This window comes from Branchiostoma floridae, chromosome 3, assembly GCF_000003815.2.
Source record: "Branchiostoma floridae strain S238N-H82 chromosome 3, Bfl_VNyyK, whole genome shotgun sequence".
NCBI classification, from domain to species: domain Eukaryota; kingdom Metazoa; phylum Chordata; class Leptocardii; order Amphioxiformes; family Branchiostomatidae; genus Branchiostoma; species Branchiostoma floridae.
In genome coordinates, this window is record NC_049981.1 from 11185041 (window position 1) to 11200586 (window position 15546).

General features: G+C 42.5%; 1 protein-coding gene across 1 annotated transcript in view; it reads left to right on the top strand.

Moving 5' to 3' along the window:
* The window catches only part of LOC118411283, a 16836-nt gene extending 1465 nt beyond the window's left edge, over positions 1–15371 (top strand). The window contains exons 2-9 of the mRNA XM_035813461.1: positions 9790–9950; positions 10226–10712; positions 11284–11423; positions 12116–12209; positions 12424–12515; positions 12797–12969; positions 13278–13395; positions 13825–15371. Of these exons, the coding sequence (XP_035669354.1) occupies positions 9790–9950; positions 10226–10712; positions 11284–11423; positions 12116–12209; positions 12424–12515; positions 12797–12969; positions 13278–13395; positions 13825–13968 (1409 nt within the window). The 3' untranslated portion in view covers positions 13969–15371. The remainder of the gene's footprint in view (positions 1–9789; positions 9951–10225; positions 10713–11283; positions 11424–12115; positions 12210–12423; positions 12516–12796; positions 12970–13277; positions 13396–13824) is intronic.
* Positions 15372–15546: the final 175 nt, after the last annotated feature.

A 15546-nucleotide genomic window follows, 5' to 3' on the forward strand; every position in this document is an offset into this window, starting at 1 on the left:
TGTGAAATACCGCGACGGAGAGTGAAGTATGTGTATATCAGCTCAATCTCCCCTGCCTCAGTGTCTACAATGATAGTGTATCCTTAGCTAGTATCTCATCCGTAACAGTTGGGAGGGCTGGTTTAAAACAAGCATGTGTTTCTTATCTCATAGAAAACCTGGTCCGTTAGACCATCACTTAAAACAAGGTTTGATTATAGGTTAACAAAGGAAAGAAAAAAACACAACTTAACCAAACAATGATTGGCATCAGATCAACAATGATTGGAATCAGAACGACAATGATTGGCATCAGATCAACAACAATCAGATAGTCGTCGGAAAACGAAAATTGGCTTCACACTTAAAAATTCAGTACTTACAGAAAACAATGTGTGACGATGTGATGCGTGTGTATTAACTGATTATTGCTACCTTTAATCAGCAATATATGATAACAGCTATACTTGTAGTGATGCAATTGCAAACGCAACGATCTCTTTGTTTGTATCTCACAGTATGTTCATTCGTGATCGTTTATCCGTGGCATATATCCGTTGGTTTTAGAAGCAGGATATTTAGGGATATAAAATCGATGGACGGTGGTTTCAAAGAAATATATCTAATGTATAAAATTGTGGAAAAAATCTTGCATTTTGACGTCGACTCGGTACCCTACATAGCCTGTTCCTAAAACAACGTCATTCCATACGGATAAGGGTGAACTAGCGATACGTTTTAAGTATACGTAGTATATCCTCTCTGAGGGATTTTTATCGCGTGAAAGAACGGACGCATTTGATGTTAGATTAATCCAAAATTGGATAATACGTCACTGTTGAGGCTTGTGATATAGCAAATTAACCGTGATGAACTTTGGGACGTAGTTATTACTTCTGGAAATCTCCATCAGGGACAGGGTCATCTGCAATTTGTATCCGAGACAATACAGCAGGACACGGGCCACAAATGAGTGTGATGTGTTGATCCTTTGCCAATGTTTTGACTACAACTTTTGTTAAAAGATTACACGGTACAGCATATAGCCGGGGTTCGTTACATGCTTGATACTAGGTGTAAATCTTAGCGATAATCAGAACCATTGAAGTGTCGCTATTTGGGTTTTGAATGTCCTCGTTTATATATGGTATAGATGCCACAAATCCAGGTAAACATCTTGTCAGGGATCGATGATAAAGTCCTGTTGCAGAGCCTAAGTTAGCTTTAAGCTACATTCGTTAGAGTAACAATGACTAGATAGTTCTACTTCCCGGTGCTAGGTGGCGCTGCAGTGAGAAGAATATGGTCCCAAACGGGACTAAACTTGTACCCCCCCCCCTTCATTACGGTTCATGACTGTATTAGATGTTCTCAGACATCTATCCCACGTGTGCGTCCGTTATCCTCTCTGTCTGCGACCTTGGCCGTCTCTGCTAGACTACTACACAGTTGTTTCTCGTAACATTGCGATCCGCCACGGCTGATTTGTCAGTATTGTCAGTCCAAGAAACTGTCCTACACACAGCGTCCCCATGAAGCTGGTTTATAGGGACACCATCCGGGTAAGTTTAAGATGTCACAGTACACACCGATCACTGACTCCACCAAAAGTCTTCTTTGGATCAGAAATAAGGTTCAAACAACAAATAACCTAATCTCTAAACACATGTGTGGCCTCAGCTTCTCGCTTTTCTTCTTTGCTACATTTCAAGTTATGCTTTTTGTTCATTGGACTCCTCTTCTTATGTTACGATTTGAAAGACGTACAATACGCCGCCAAAGGACGAACAAAAGAAGGCCAACGCCTCGTATGTGCTTGAAGGTTATTCAAGCCAATCTGACGGCCTTTGTCAAATTTTGATTTATCTAGCACATGAACTGTCAGAATAGGCGTTGTTTGCCCGTTGAGCTACCAATAGTGCTTTGTATTTCCAATCATGCAATGGGATACTTAGACTAACTTATTTAGAAGGGTCTACGGAGCCCTATCTAAAGCTGGCATGTCACTAAACCAGGCCGGGCATTCACAAAGTGGAGAAATTCGCCATCTTTTTATCACTGCAAAAAAACATTGGTTTCTGATTCAGCGGCATCACTGCAATTTTCATGGCCGGCCAGTAAACCGCTCATCTGACGCAAATGTACCGCTCATCTGACACAAATGTACCGCTCATCTGACACAAATTGGCGAAATTTCCTGGCGAAATTTGACCTCGGTCCAGTGATACTACCAGGCTAGCTATGGCCTGCTTGGACCAATTCTTAGGGCCGGAACAAAACTCGCAGAACACCGGCAAACTCTCTCCCTGCATGACTCCTCCCCCGAAGTGCTTATCTCTTAAAGGTCCTCGGGAAGACTAGCCTTGGCTGCCGAACAAATTCTCTGTTGGCCCCGGCTGATTTCCAGACACCCGCTTGAGACCTGGGATACTATGAATTGTCTCCGCGATGCCCATCCGGTTCTGATGGATATGTAAAAGAATTGCAACAGTGAGCAAGATCATGACAAGTCACCAGTTAGGGAACACTTTAAATTTTGTTTTCATCTGTTGCCAAGAACTTCTGCTGCCGCAGCATGACCGTCTGCCAATGTTAATAACATAATCTGTTCCCGCAGGTTTGCAAATTAGATTTTGATAAGATGACGTTTGACAGAGAGTACCTCGGTGGTAATACATAGACTGACGTGTATTCACTGAGAAGGTTCGGGCGAACTGAGAGCCGGTCTGAATTAAAGTGGAAATGTCAGTTTTTTTCCTACGTTTTTAGAAGGTTATGGGTAAGGGTACTTAGACGAGAAACTTACGTTTAGTGCATGAAATTCCGAAAAAAACCCCACATATATAGATAACTAGTTACATTAAGAAACAAATTGCAAGAAACTGTAAACATTAGATATATGCATGAAGTTTAAAAAAGCAACTGTTACAATTTGAGTGAGTGACAGCGAGCAACGAGGGATTGAGCAAGTGAGCGCGTGAATGAAGTGTGTGAGCAAGGAAACGAGTGAATAAGCATTTACTCCTACCATCTTCCAAGTTCACTCTGATGTGATTCAAATACGGCCATTTCCTAGCAACACAGAAAATACATACAAACCTTTTGGAAGATATGCCATTCAAACTATCTTAAGATTTGCTGATTTCTAATGGCATAGACGTAAAAAATGTTATGACCTGTTTGGAGTAATACAAAGTGACATATATCTTAGAAGCGTTCTTGTTTTTCTAAAACTAAAGCCAATTTTCAGAGTGAAACACTGCCACTGTCTAACTCAAACCAGGCGCCAGTAGTCCATTCAGTGGTCTCATTTAGACGTACCATGCTCGCGGCCACTAACACTACCAGTCATATGTCTCTCGTTTAGAGATACAGGAAGTTACCATGTGGTTGCTCAGAACGATTACTGCAAGTGTAAATTCACGTCTACTAGCATTGTTTTCTCATAGCGTTATCACCTCCAGTTTATGCTTATTCATCAAACAGCTGATTCGATAAGACACACATTTCAGGTCAGTAATTCTACCCGCCGTTTGAAGTGTATTGGGGTCAATGATCTCCAACAGGTTTTAGCCGCAGGTCGCAGGGGTGAGACGAAAGTTGTAATAGGTGACGAAAAGGTCAGCAGGTCTTGTGCGTGGAAAGACAAACACACGTCTGGAGTATTACAGCGCGGTGTGGTATGGTGTACCGCATAAGAGCAGGGGGTTGGGAGGTTCGAATCATGGCTTAGCTGTTGGTGATTCTGATCTCCTATTTGTCACGCTAACGACAGGGGTTTAAAAAGAACGTGAAGTTAGGTGGTGGACACGTAGGTGCTGTCTAGGATCAGTGGGGTGCGAGTTCGAATTCTAATGCTCGAAGCTTCTGACACTGGGTCTCATATTTTCCATACTGGCCAAGTTGCATAGAATGTTTACGTCGTATAGGATCAAGGGATTGAGGGCTCGAATCCTGACCTTGAGCTAAGGATGTTCTATGTTAGTCACTCTAACGTTAAGGGTTGGCTCTTGTAATAGAACGTTTACGTCGTGGTGTGACGTGGTGTCCTGTGGAGGATCAGTGGGTTGAGGGTTCGAACCTATCATGGCTTACCTGTTGACGTTCTGATCTCATATATTTTGTCACGCAACCGGCAGGGGTTAACGTCCTGTAAATGGAACGTTTATGCGATGTCCTGTGTAGTATTAGGGGATTGGGGTTCGAATCCTGGCTGTTGGTGTTCTGATCTTATCCTTGTCATGCTAGCGGCAGGTGGTGCAGTCTTGTAAATGGAGCGTTTAGATCGTGGTGTGACGTGGTGCCCTGTATAGGATCAGAGGGTTTCGGGTTCAACTTCAAGGAATGAGCGATGTATTCCATCTGTGACGCCACGCTGTGCAGATAGAACACGTGACTCGATGAGCAGCGGATCATAAGTTGCAGGAAGTCTATGGTGCCCCCCGTCAGAGGACCGGATTTTGGACCGATTAGAAAAAGAACAGATTTTACCGGCAGGCCCTCACGTTTTACGGGATTTACATGTCGTAGCAAATAGCAAGACCAAAGTAGAGGGGAATTGTACCACATTTCTACAGTCAAACTTTAAAAAAAAACAGAGGCAGTAAGTGTTATTTACACGAAGATAGGATTTTAAAACGCCAGTGGACGTTAGATGCTCCATCAAAGAAGTCCTTTGTAGCGAAATGGACCATTGTTTTGAGTATCACCCATTCACAAGTTTACACACTATTAGCGCCAGCTCGACCCGATACCTGTACCTGAATTTTCTGTACCGGTAGGTGCATGATCTTTATTGTTCGTATGATGAAGAAAATACAAAATCATTGTGTATAAATTACATGGGTATGTAGGTCCATCTTACAGCCAAGGCCTGTGAAACAATTTGATGTAGAAAGACCGATGGGTGGTAGGAAAGGGTACGGCAAAATTTACACCAGGTAACGGCAAGATATTCGGTTTGTCATGACCTGAGAGATTACGACAGACAAGGCAACGAGATTTCCAGGTTTTCACCATAATCCTGACTGAGGAACCTGTTCCAAGTGCTTTGAGGAATTTACCCTGTAAGTAGGGTCGTGACCTGTTCAACGCTTTCAGCAATATGCATTTTTCCGACTATCCATGTTCGGACCGCGGATCCGGTTCCTTTTTGACGTCCTTTTAAGGTGTTTTTGTGGGACTTTCTACTAGTCAGTTTCTTTTGTCCAACCAAGGAAAACAAACCAGAAATCCCAACAACAACAAAACGCAAGAAAAGACGTCTAATCTCTGCTCGGAGGGCAACAATTTCCCAGTAATAAATATCCCCATATTACAAATAGTTCTTCCTTTTTGACATCTGAACTTTCTGGTGCTGGAAAATAGACAAAGACTGAGGAACATCAAAAGTGAAAACCTGACAAATAAAGCCTCCAGGATAGGGCGATTAAAGAACCTACGTGATCCGTTTAGCAGAGTGTCAAGTAAACGCAGTGAAAGATTTATGACCATGAAGCCTTGCGATCACCTCCCGACATGCTTTGTCGCGAAGGACCCGGATAACCCCTGCTGAGTGGTGTCACGGTGCCAATGACTCTATCACATGCCAGACCGTTTAGGGAACTATGCTATTAAGCTTGCCCTAACTTTGGCCGTTTTCTTGCACAACACATTAACTAGCAGTTCTAGTACATGTACATGTAATACTAGTAACGTTAGGCTTATTGCAAATACTTGACCGAAGGCTATGTAACATAGACATGACACAATGACATTAAAGAATAACCTTACAGTAAACTGTATTCAAAGATATACATCAAACTAGTTTCGGTAGATTTGACTTCTTTTTGGTAGGCAGTGGGAGACACATTTTTTCACTGACTCTATCAGAAATGGGTACCTTGATTTTGATAGAATGGTTTTCTGATGGTCAGGAATAGTGGGAAAATAAGAAATGTACTTCGGAAACGTTGGTAAAAATTGATTTCTTTTAACATATAAGATGAACAACTGGAAATGAAATGACATTCGTTTCTCACTAGCGCATTAGAGGGGCAGTATTTACAAAATCCTCTCTGCCAACACAGGTAGTTTCACATGTCACCAATTTCTAGACTTTGGGAACTAATTCTAATCTCACTGGTAGTGGAGCGATGCTCAAAGTTACCCAGTTGGATATCCGGAAAGCGCGCACTGGATATGCCTTATTGTTGTAACATGTAGGTGGTCTGTGGGAAAGCTTTTAAGCCTGTAATTGATATTCGAAAAGGGACGCGTCGACGGGGGATAGAAGATCAGAAATGGCACTTAGCCACCTTTCACACTAGTGTCTGGCTCGTGTTAGCCCAGACATACCATGGGACGAAGTGAAAAGATATAATCACGATATGCCAAATTGATATTACACAGAATTCCACGGCCACACTGCGTGCTGTTGATACGATGATGTTTGCTAAATTGTTTAGCCTATCTATACATAGCCATTGTGACAGAACTTGATGATGTAGTGATGCTGATGGTATCATCTAAAAGAGCCCTAATAGCTATATCAGAGGGAATGTGTTTGGTACACATTCCCTCTGATATAGCTTTTAGGACTCAACGCTGGGTTCAACTGTGCACAGAATAGTAACGATGCTTCTGAAATTGGCTCCCATGCATGCAGGCTCAAATCCCGATGGTCTATTGCTTCGGATGCTTGATAGTGGCAACAGTTCTGGAGAATTCAGACCCTAAACTCGACCTAACTTTCAAATGATTTGAATAGATTTGCTAATCATTTTCATATTTTGGAATGATTGATGCAAGAATGGTAAAAAATCAGTTATTGTAAAGCTTGTGATAATGACTCTAACTAGTTAGTTCTGTCCCCCTAATCACTTATTGGCCTTCATACATATGCAGCTCTGTCTAATGTAAACATTGGGGGCGAAAGACAAAAATGTACCTTTAGCCATATCTGAACGGTTCCTTTTCTATTACATCCTGACCTTAAGAAAGAGAAAAAATATAGTATTTACGTTTATAGTTCAAGTGAGGACAGCAAGGCCATAGGTAATACAACCCACAGCATCAGTCACCCAGTGTGGTAATGTACTCTCAATTAGCACGGTTTTGATCTACCTGTGGCATCTGCCTGGGCCTGGTTGAAATGTCCACAGCATGCAACCATTTCATCTGTCGCATTTTCGACATGGTGCACCTTCCAGATCAGCTCTAGGTCAAACTTTCGAGGAGAACGCATCAGGACTATTATGACTAGGGATCAATTTCTTCGTGTTCTTACTTTCTTTAACAGTTGCATGGCTGCACGATGGCAAAAGCCAACGTGTATCAAATTCTGTATAAAATACGATGTCTGAAGGAAACATGGAGTTCACGACTAGCACGTGTAGGATCTGTTTTACTTTGGCTCAACAGGATCTGGAATTCAGTGTTCGGTGCACTATTCAAACAAATAGAACTATTCCGTGATGCCACCTGCTACTGGTTAAAACCGATTGACTCTGGGTTATGGGTTCTCAACCCTTGCACAATTTTGTCATTGCGACGTAGAATTGGAATAAAAGACCGATCGTATTTTTCGAGTTTGATTTTACTTATGCTCATTAAAAATAGCTTCAGAGGTTCGTGTTTTAGATACATATTGCAGAGGAGTGTAAATTACTGTTGGTCGCGCATCAGTAAAACCGTTTATAGTAAATGTTTTTATCCTATGACCGTGACCTCAGCTTCAAGGTCATCTCAGACGATAAATCACATCCTGTCATGTCGTCTGGCCTGTTGACCTCACACCCCCGACATTTTGTCTGAACTTGACCTCTATTGCAAGGTCATGGAGTGGAGATGAGGTCATAAAACATATGGGAATTGCTGGAATTTGCACATATCAGAATTACCAGACCAACAGTGACGTGCATATAGACTATAGTGATACTATGGTGGATTAATATACAATTTTAATGGCTTTTCTAATTGGTAGAATGACCAAAATAAGGACATATACCTCCTTCAAGGTCAAATGAAGGAAAATGGGGTCAAGAGGTTAGGAATGGACTGCTGGTAACAATTTTGTTTCTTGTTTAAGACCGCTGGGACCAGTGGTAAAACGCACGGTTACCTATTAGTTACTGACCTGGCCTCTTTCTGCTTGACATAAAACGGCCATCACAAGTTAACTGTTTTGAATTGGTCAAAGCTGTGTCCGCAAAGAACGCCATTTGATTATTGTTTTAGCCAAATTGTTCAATCACCCATGCAGTGCCATTTTGAAGGAATAAATGATTGATTGATTGATTGATTGATTGTATAAATGAATGGATGAATTAAGAATGGATGAATGAATGAACTTGTAATGGAAGCAACAAAATCCTTCTGGAATGATTCAAACTGAACATCATTTAGATACCGATATTTTGCGAGACCATAGAGACTCAACCAAGCTGTCTTTCAACGGGCGAGAAATAAGAAATGACCCATAAACTGCAGTGTAAACGTTGTGAACGTGAGGTACATGCCATCTACACCTGATGCACAAAACCAACGATTGACGACATGTGCACTCGCCCTCACATTGACCCGAACCAGACCTATTGACACGTGAACTCACCCTCACATTGACCTGAACCTGACGTTTCTTGACCTTCCACAGTCGGCCATCTTGTTTGTTTTCATGGCATGTCATTCCGGATTACACATGTTTCTCCACTTTGTCACGTGTGTAAAGTTGGGTTAACCTGGCACGGTACCTATTGCTATTTAGATTCCTATTTACTTGGAACTTGGTTCTGGATAGGGCCCACTGAGCTGAATATCGGATTGATATAAGGCTACCTTTGGGTCTGACTTCTTCCTTTCCAGATTCTTTCTTTTGTTTTTTTTCTTATCAGGTATCAGGTTACGAGGTATCGAACCCGGACGTTTGCTGTAGTACATTAGAAAGTCGCAAAGGGCCCCAAATCTAATCATTTCGAGGTCTCATCAAGACCCACTCTCAGACAAAATATCAAGACAATTAAATAGATATAGGTCCCTCTTAAATACATTTCCATTTTTTTTTCTTAACTTTCCTTGGTTTGTTTTCGGTACATGCTCTTTTCGTTGTGATTTTACTCGCGTCTAGCCCTAAGTAACACATTTTGACGTCTTTAATTGAACAATTTCGGATCTCTTAGAATAATTTATCAATTCCAAGTTAAATCAAATTCAACATCAATCAAAGCTGAAGGGCAAGCTATTAAACGACTTGTGATCGTATCAAATATAGCTTCGTTCATGCCAGCATGCGATCCAAAATCATTTCTCCGCATACCTCCTTCATATAGCAAGGCCAAATGTCATCAGCGATCGCTGGTGACGATAAATAACGCCTCGCCTTGATCTCGGTTCAAGTGGAGGCTCCGTCTTTGAAGTATGAGACCACAGGAAGTGCTTATTTGACCTTGGACGTGGTGCGTCAAGGGTAACAAGTACCAAATTATCAGATCCAGATATTGTTGGGGAGCGAATAATCTGTGCTACTACTATCATTAGTAGGTAAATATGTTGATATAGACATAGATGGAAATATATTGTCGAAATATATGTTGTGCTATATGGGCTTTTGATAGCACAAAAGACCTATAAATATTAGTGGCAGTCATTAGTAGAAATATCAATAGAATAGACGACTAAGTCCGAAAGAAACCGTCAGTGCAATCATAGTCAATTTGACAGAATGTAGATAACGATACCCTGGCCTTGTTAATTGCAGACTGGACTAAAGTGATGACACAAATAACCAACATACAGCTCAATCGCGACACCTAGTGATGCTTTTGTTCTCTGCAGATTGTGTGGATGAGAGCAGATTCTGCCCATCGTGGGCAGAGAGAGGGCACTGCAACATCAACCCTGGGTACATGTTGAAGAAATGTCGCCTCAGTTGTAGACAGTGCAGCAACCCTCAACAACAACAACTTCAAGAACAACAGAGACAACACCAGCAACAGGTGGGGTACCATCGTTTTGTCAACAATGACGACAACATCACTATACGGCAGCTGTTAATGTTCTGTCTAGGCAAGGAGGTTAACCTCCTTGGTCTAGGACAATAGTTTTTGAAGCAGGCCAATTTCAATGACTGTAAGGGTCAGGCTAATAGTTTCTGTGAAACGGTCGGAGCAATTTAGTTAGGTCTTATTCATGGAAAGCATTCATTTTGCGTACCATAATCCATTGCGTTTCGCATGCACCATTCACCATTGTGATTGTTCTTATTTTTCAGCAAACAAAAGGCCCTTCCTACCCTTACCGGCGGTACACGTCCTACTCGCAGGATAACCGCCTGCCACCGCTTTCCAACCCTATGCCCAGTTATGCAAATCAGGCTGTGCCATACACCTCGTACTCAACCAATCAGCATAACCAGCCGGGCTATCCGTACCCTGTATCTAGCTACAGCCAATCAGGGCCCGGGTATCCCAGCCAATCAGGTTCGAGTTATCCCAGCCAATCAGGACAAAGCTCACCGAGCTCGCATAGGGGGTCAGACTATGACACCACACACCGAGTTTCTAGCTTGATAGGCAGAACAGGAGTGACCAAGTTACCGGTGACTAGCTCAGCCAGCCGCCGCCCGAGTGTTGACAAGTCAGGAGGGCGGGACAAGTTGGCACGGTTGACAAATCCGCGTCCTTTGGCATTGACGGCGTCTCAAACGAGTCAAGGTCAGGGGTCCAGAGTGAACACGTACAACAGAACATGGGTTGAGCGTAAGTGAAATAACTTTCCTCTTATACTTTTATGAATTAAAATCAGAAGATGTAAGTTTCAATCACAAATTTGTTCAGCATCATTTTAGAGTAAGTGTGACTGTTCTTTCTTATAAAATGACGATCGAATATATACTATGCTTTATTGCCCCTATATTCTATTTTCGTCATTGTAAAGTCGAAAGAAAATCAGTCTCTACATAATGGAAAAGGTTAAACTGTTCTCCAACTTAAAAATCAAACCTACGGGAATTTTTGATTGAATCACTGAGTCTCCCTGACCCAATCACTCTACGTGGACATATGACTTGACACAGGTGAAGTATGACGTCAGCACTAGGTCAAAGGCTCTTGGAAGTCTACATCGCTTCCCGTCACACGTCACTTTTAAGTGTGACGTCACTTTTCCAGACCTGGAGAAGAGTTAGTGATTCAGTCGAATATTCAATCTTTAATTTTTTATCTCTCATTATTAGTAGAAAGGGAATGTACTCAGATGAATTTTCATGCTAATATTTTACATAAGTTATTTGATAAAAATTGAATATCACATTTCCCTTTTGCCCCTCAGAGGTAATTGGTCATCAGTTCGAGAGTGAGGAGGCTTTTGTGGAGATGACCAGGTTCATCCGCCTGCGCGAGAACGTCACCATGCTGTGGAAGTTCTTGGAGAAAATGTCTAGCGAGGAGGCCAGACTGGAGTATATACAGGTTCGTGCAAATCGGTCGATCCTGACTGTCCCTCACAACTAACTGTTCAACCAATGAGAGAATGGCAATTAACGGTTCGACCAATGAGAGAGTGCATGAGAAGATTTGCATTTTCCTGTTTTATCTAAGTTTTAATGGGCACAGGCTATGCAATCTGTCTATTGAGGGACTTAAGCTTGTTGTGACACGTGCACCTTGATGTGACATGATATTGTATTGTGTATAAAACTGTCGGTGTGGCGTAACGGGTAAAGCGATCGACTTGGAACCTAATAGGTCGTGGGGTCGGTACTCGCGCTTCCCGACCTTGTGCCCTTGGTCAAGGCACTTTATACGATATATCCACCACGACGGTGGATTGACGCCCACCGGGTCTCGCTAATCTGTCAAAGCGTATGTCAAAAGCACATGGATTTGGTGCACCAGACAGTGACAACACCTGCATATTTATTTGCCACCAAGAGCTGTAATAAAGATATGTATAAAACAATTTCATTTTAAAGTAAAGTAATGAGGCCAGTTCTTTAACTCAAAGAAGTGAATTACCGGAGTTTTAGGCCTAGTTACTCGGCCTTCGTCAGCTATCTGACCAAAACGCTGTGGACACGTGATGGTAGGTAACGTGATGGCTACTTTCTTTCCGCGTTTACAAGCTTTTAATTGTTATTTTCTCCCCCAATCCTTTCCCTCAGACCCGTGAATGTAACTGTGTAGACCGGGACCTCTTACCGTGTCCTGAGGAGGAACAAGTCATCCCGAAGGGCGAGTGTTGTCCGATATGTGAAGGTTTGTCCTCAAATATGTTGAAATCTGATTCACGTAGTCGTCAGCACACAGCTGTCGTCAGCATATTCGAGTATATTCTATACATTCGTACATATCATTACTTTACATGCAAAGTAATACACGCATTGAAGTCTATCAATCATTTCCTAATAATTGTAGACAAGACATTCAGTCTTCAATCAATCGATATGATTCTGCATCCATTTTCACACAGAAAGCGGCTACACGTACGGGCACTGTCACATGCGGCCCAACTTCTTAGAGGACCAGGTCGGCATCAACGGTCACATAGATATCAGGCAAAAGGTAAATCCTATAGCGCCCTCTATCAATACATGTTGGCGTTACACCATAGTTTGCCCAGTTATCATTGATTGAAGAAGCATTACTGGCCTGGAGTCCGGCCTTGTTAGATTTGGTCCACCCTCTAAAACAAAGTAGCGGCCTTCGCGAGCGGACCAAAGACAACGAGGCTGGACTCCAGGCTAAAGCAATACAGCCAACGCATCAAGAAATGAGTTGTAAACATAAACGTTGTTAAAGGTTAGAACATTCTGTTCATTTTCCTTCTTCACACATGACGTCAGTTGACCGGTGGCAACATCGAGGTACTGGTTGACCTTGTGGGGTTCGACGCACGTGACCCCGTCCACGGGTTCCACATCCATGCGGACGGTGACCTCAGCATGGGCTGTGACACAGCAGGCCCGATCTATGACCCCTTCAACAAATCACATGGCGGACTCAACACAACAGAAAGGTCAGGACCTGAACTTATACAGTAGCAGAATTGGTGGTTAAAGGCAGTGTTGGTGGTTAAAGGCAGTGTTTCCTCGGAATTTCCACACGACACTAAGTGAATCAATGGATAATTTAGGTTCTAATTCCTTAATTGATTGATTGTAACATTGGCTGTCATCTTGCAGGAAAGATAATGACCTATGGTGCCCTGCTTTTGTTTTTTGCGTCCAATTTCTAAAATGCTCGATTAATTGGTCGATCGGTTGATTGATTGATTGATTGATTGATTGATTGATTGATTGATTGATATGACCCCTCATCCTGCAGGAAAGTTGGTGACCTAGGGAACCTTGACTGTGACGAGCTAGGTCGTGTGATGATGCTACTAGAGGTGGAGGACGCCTCCCTGTTGGGACCTTACTCTATACTGGGCAGGTCCATGGTGGTCAGTGGAGACATTTTTATCATAAAATATACGCATTTACATATCCCTCAGCAGAGAATATCATCTACATTTTTAGTTGATAGAATCATAGGATAACTTATTCTATTTTTTCTGACACTGGCTTTGAGATTGCTATTTTAACAATTCAACATACGAACAGCAATAAACAGGGCAGTGGGTTGCGATTCATTGTATCTACAGAACGGTATTGGAGGTATCCCTCTCCTTCAATTGCTTTTCCCCCAAACAAAAGTCAGGGACCCGTTCTAACACTTGGCTGGAGTGAGGAAAGTCGTGTTAAGTGCCTTTCCATAGAGTACAATATCGGTGACTGTCCAGGACCTCTTGGTTCTGGGCCAAACGCCCGAACCATTATGCCAACACGACGCCATTGTCTAACGATCTGTGTCCTATACCTGTTCTACCCAGATACATGCAAACGAGGATGACTTCGGCCACGGCGGGCATGAGATGAGCCCAGTGGACGGGAACTCGGGAGTGAGGCTGGCGTGTTGCGTCATCGGTCGGACCAGTGACGCCGAGCTCAGATGGGCAGCCGTCACGGAGCGGTAGAAGTGGTGAACAGAGTAACGACAAGACACGCCAAATAACCGTTACTCAAGCGGCTGGATGTGATCTTGGAAATAATTAGACTTTTCATGTAGCATCCACTACGTTTCGTCAGTGACACTGAGCAAGATCTGTAGTTACAGAGCAGGTTTTATACTTTGTTTGTTTGTTTGTTTGTTTTATTTGGATCTCCATTAGCGGTACCACCGAAGTGGTACCGCTATTCTTCCTGGAGTCCGACACTTATAGGTATATACAATAAAAACGAACATAATCAACAAAACTTATACACTTGGTAAACAGAACAGTAACTTAAATTATCTGAGGCAACTTAAATTGAACGTGAGAGGTCAGGGGTCAAAATAAAACGTCAGAATTATCTTCTGGTATTTGTATGCAGAAAATAAATGAAAATAATGATTAACAAAACATAATAGACTATACTTTAACTATGAATTGATTCATAATGACGATGTAAAACGATTCATGGTTAGTGTATAAAGCCTGCTCTGCAACAGATCTCTCTCAGTTTCACTAGCCCCCAACAGGCCTTCCTACGGGGGTACGGGGATTGTAGGATTCGGCCCAAAAAATCGGAATATTAGCTAGGGGAGTCAGTTCTTCCTAAGATTAATGTTTCCCCTCCGGAGCGGCCGGCCAACTCCTCTGGTAGCAAAACTCCCCTGGCAAATTATTCTCCCTATAGTATAATAGCCAGCGTAGTCAGTCTGGAAATGACTACAGTATCATTGAGAAAGATAGTGGATGCACATGAAACGTCTGACTGTTTCCAAAATCCTATCCAGTTCATATTTGGCGTATATTATTACGTTGATATCTGATTACCTTCATAGACGTAATGACAAAATACACTCAAGTTTTAGGTGTGTCAGATGAAGGTACTGTATGCACCCCCCCCCCCCTTGTCTTGGCCTCTTTGTCATGATTTCCATACACATGTATAATCTGTATCACTTGATGCGTAGGGTTTGAGATTGAAGAGAAGTGTTGAAATAAACTTCGAGTCGTCGAGAAAATAAAGAGATGAAAACAAGACTGAGAGATTCTCTAGTTCTGCCGCAGATGAATTTTACTGTACTATAACTACCAGAACATTAGATCTGCAGTTCTCACTTCTATCACATGGCGTCTCTTCTGTTTGTACTTGTCTGTTCCGGTCAGGTCAATTTCATCAAACTTCACCACCAGCTGCACTTTAGATTTGTTATCGTGGCGGTTCCCCTAAGTCAGATCAGTGATTCCGAACCCCTTCTCCAAATGTCAGTGTTTCTGGGGCATGTCCCAATTGGCACTGGTTCATGCACGTCCGTAACCCCTATGCCTGTTGCTGTATCCATATCTTACAGCTTTGCTGGGTGCCCGGTTCCCTACTGGGCAAGTCGGAGGTTATGACCTCATATGTAAACAATCTTCCACCATCACGAGAGGGCTCAATACCAGGAATCCTACCTGCAAGAACGCGACATCGCTGATTGGTTTCGGTTCCTTTATTTACAGTCTCGTTTATTCATTTCTTCCTACCTTTCTTCCTTCCTTTCCCTGTTGTCATCTTTTTCTTCC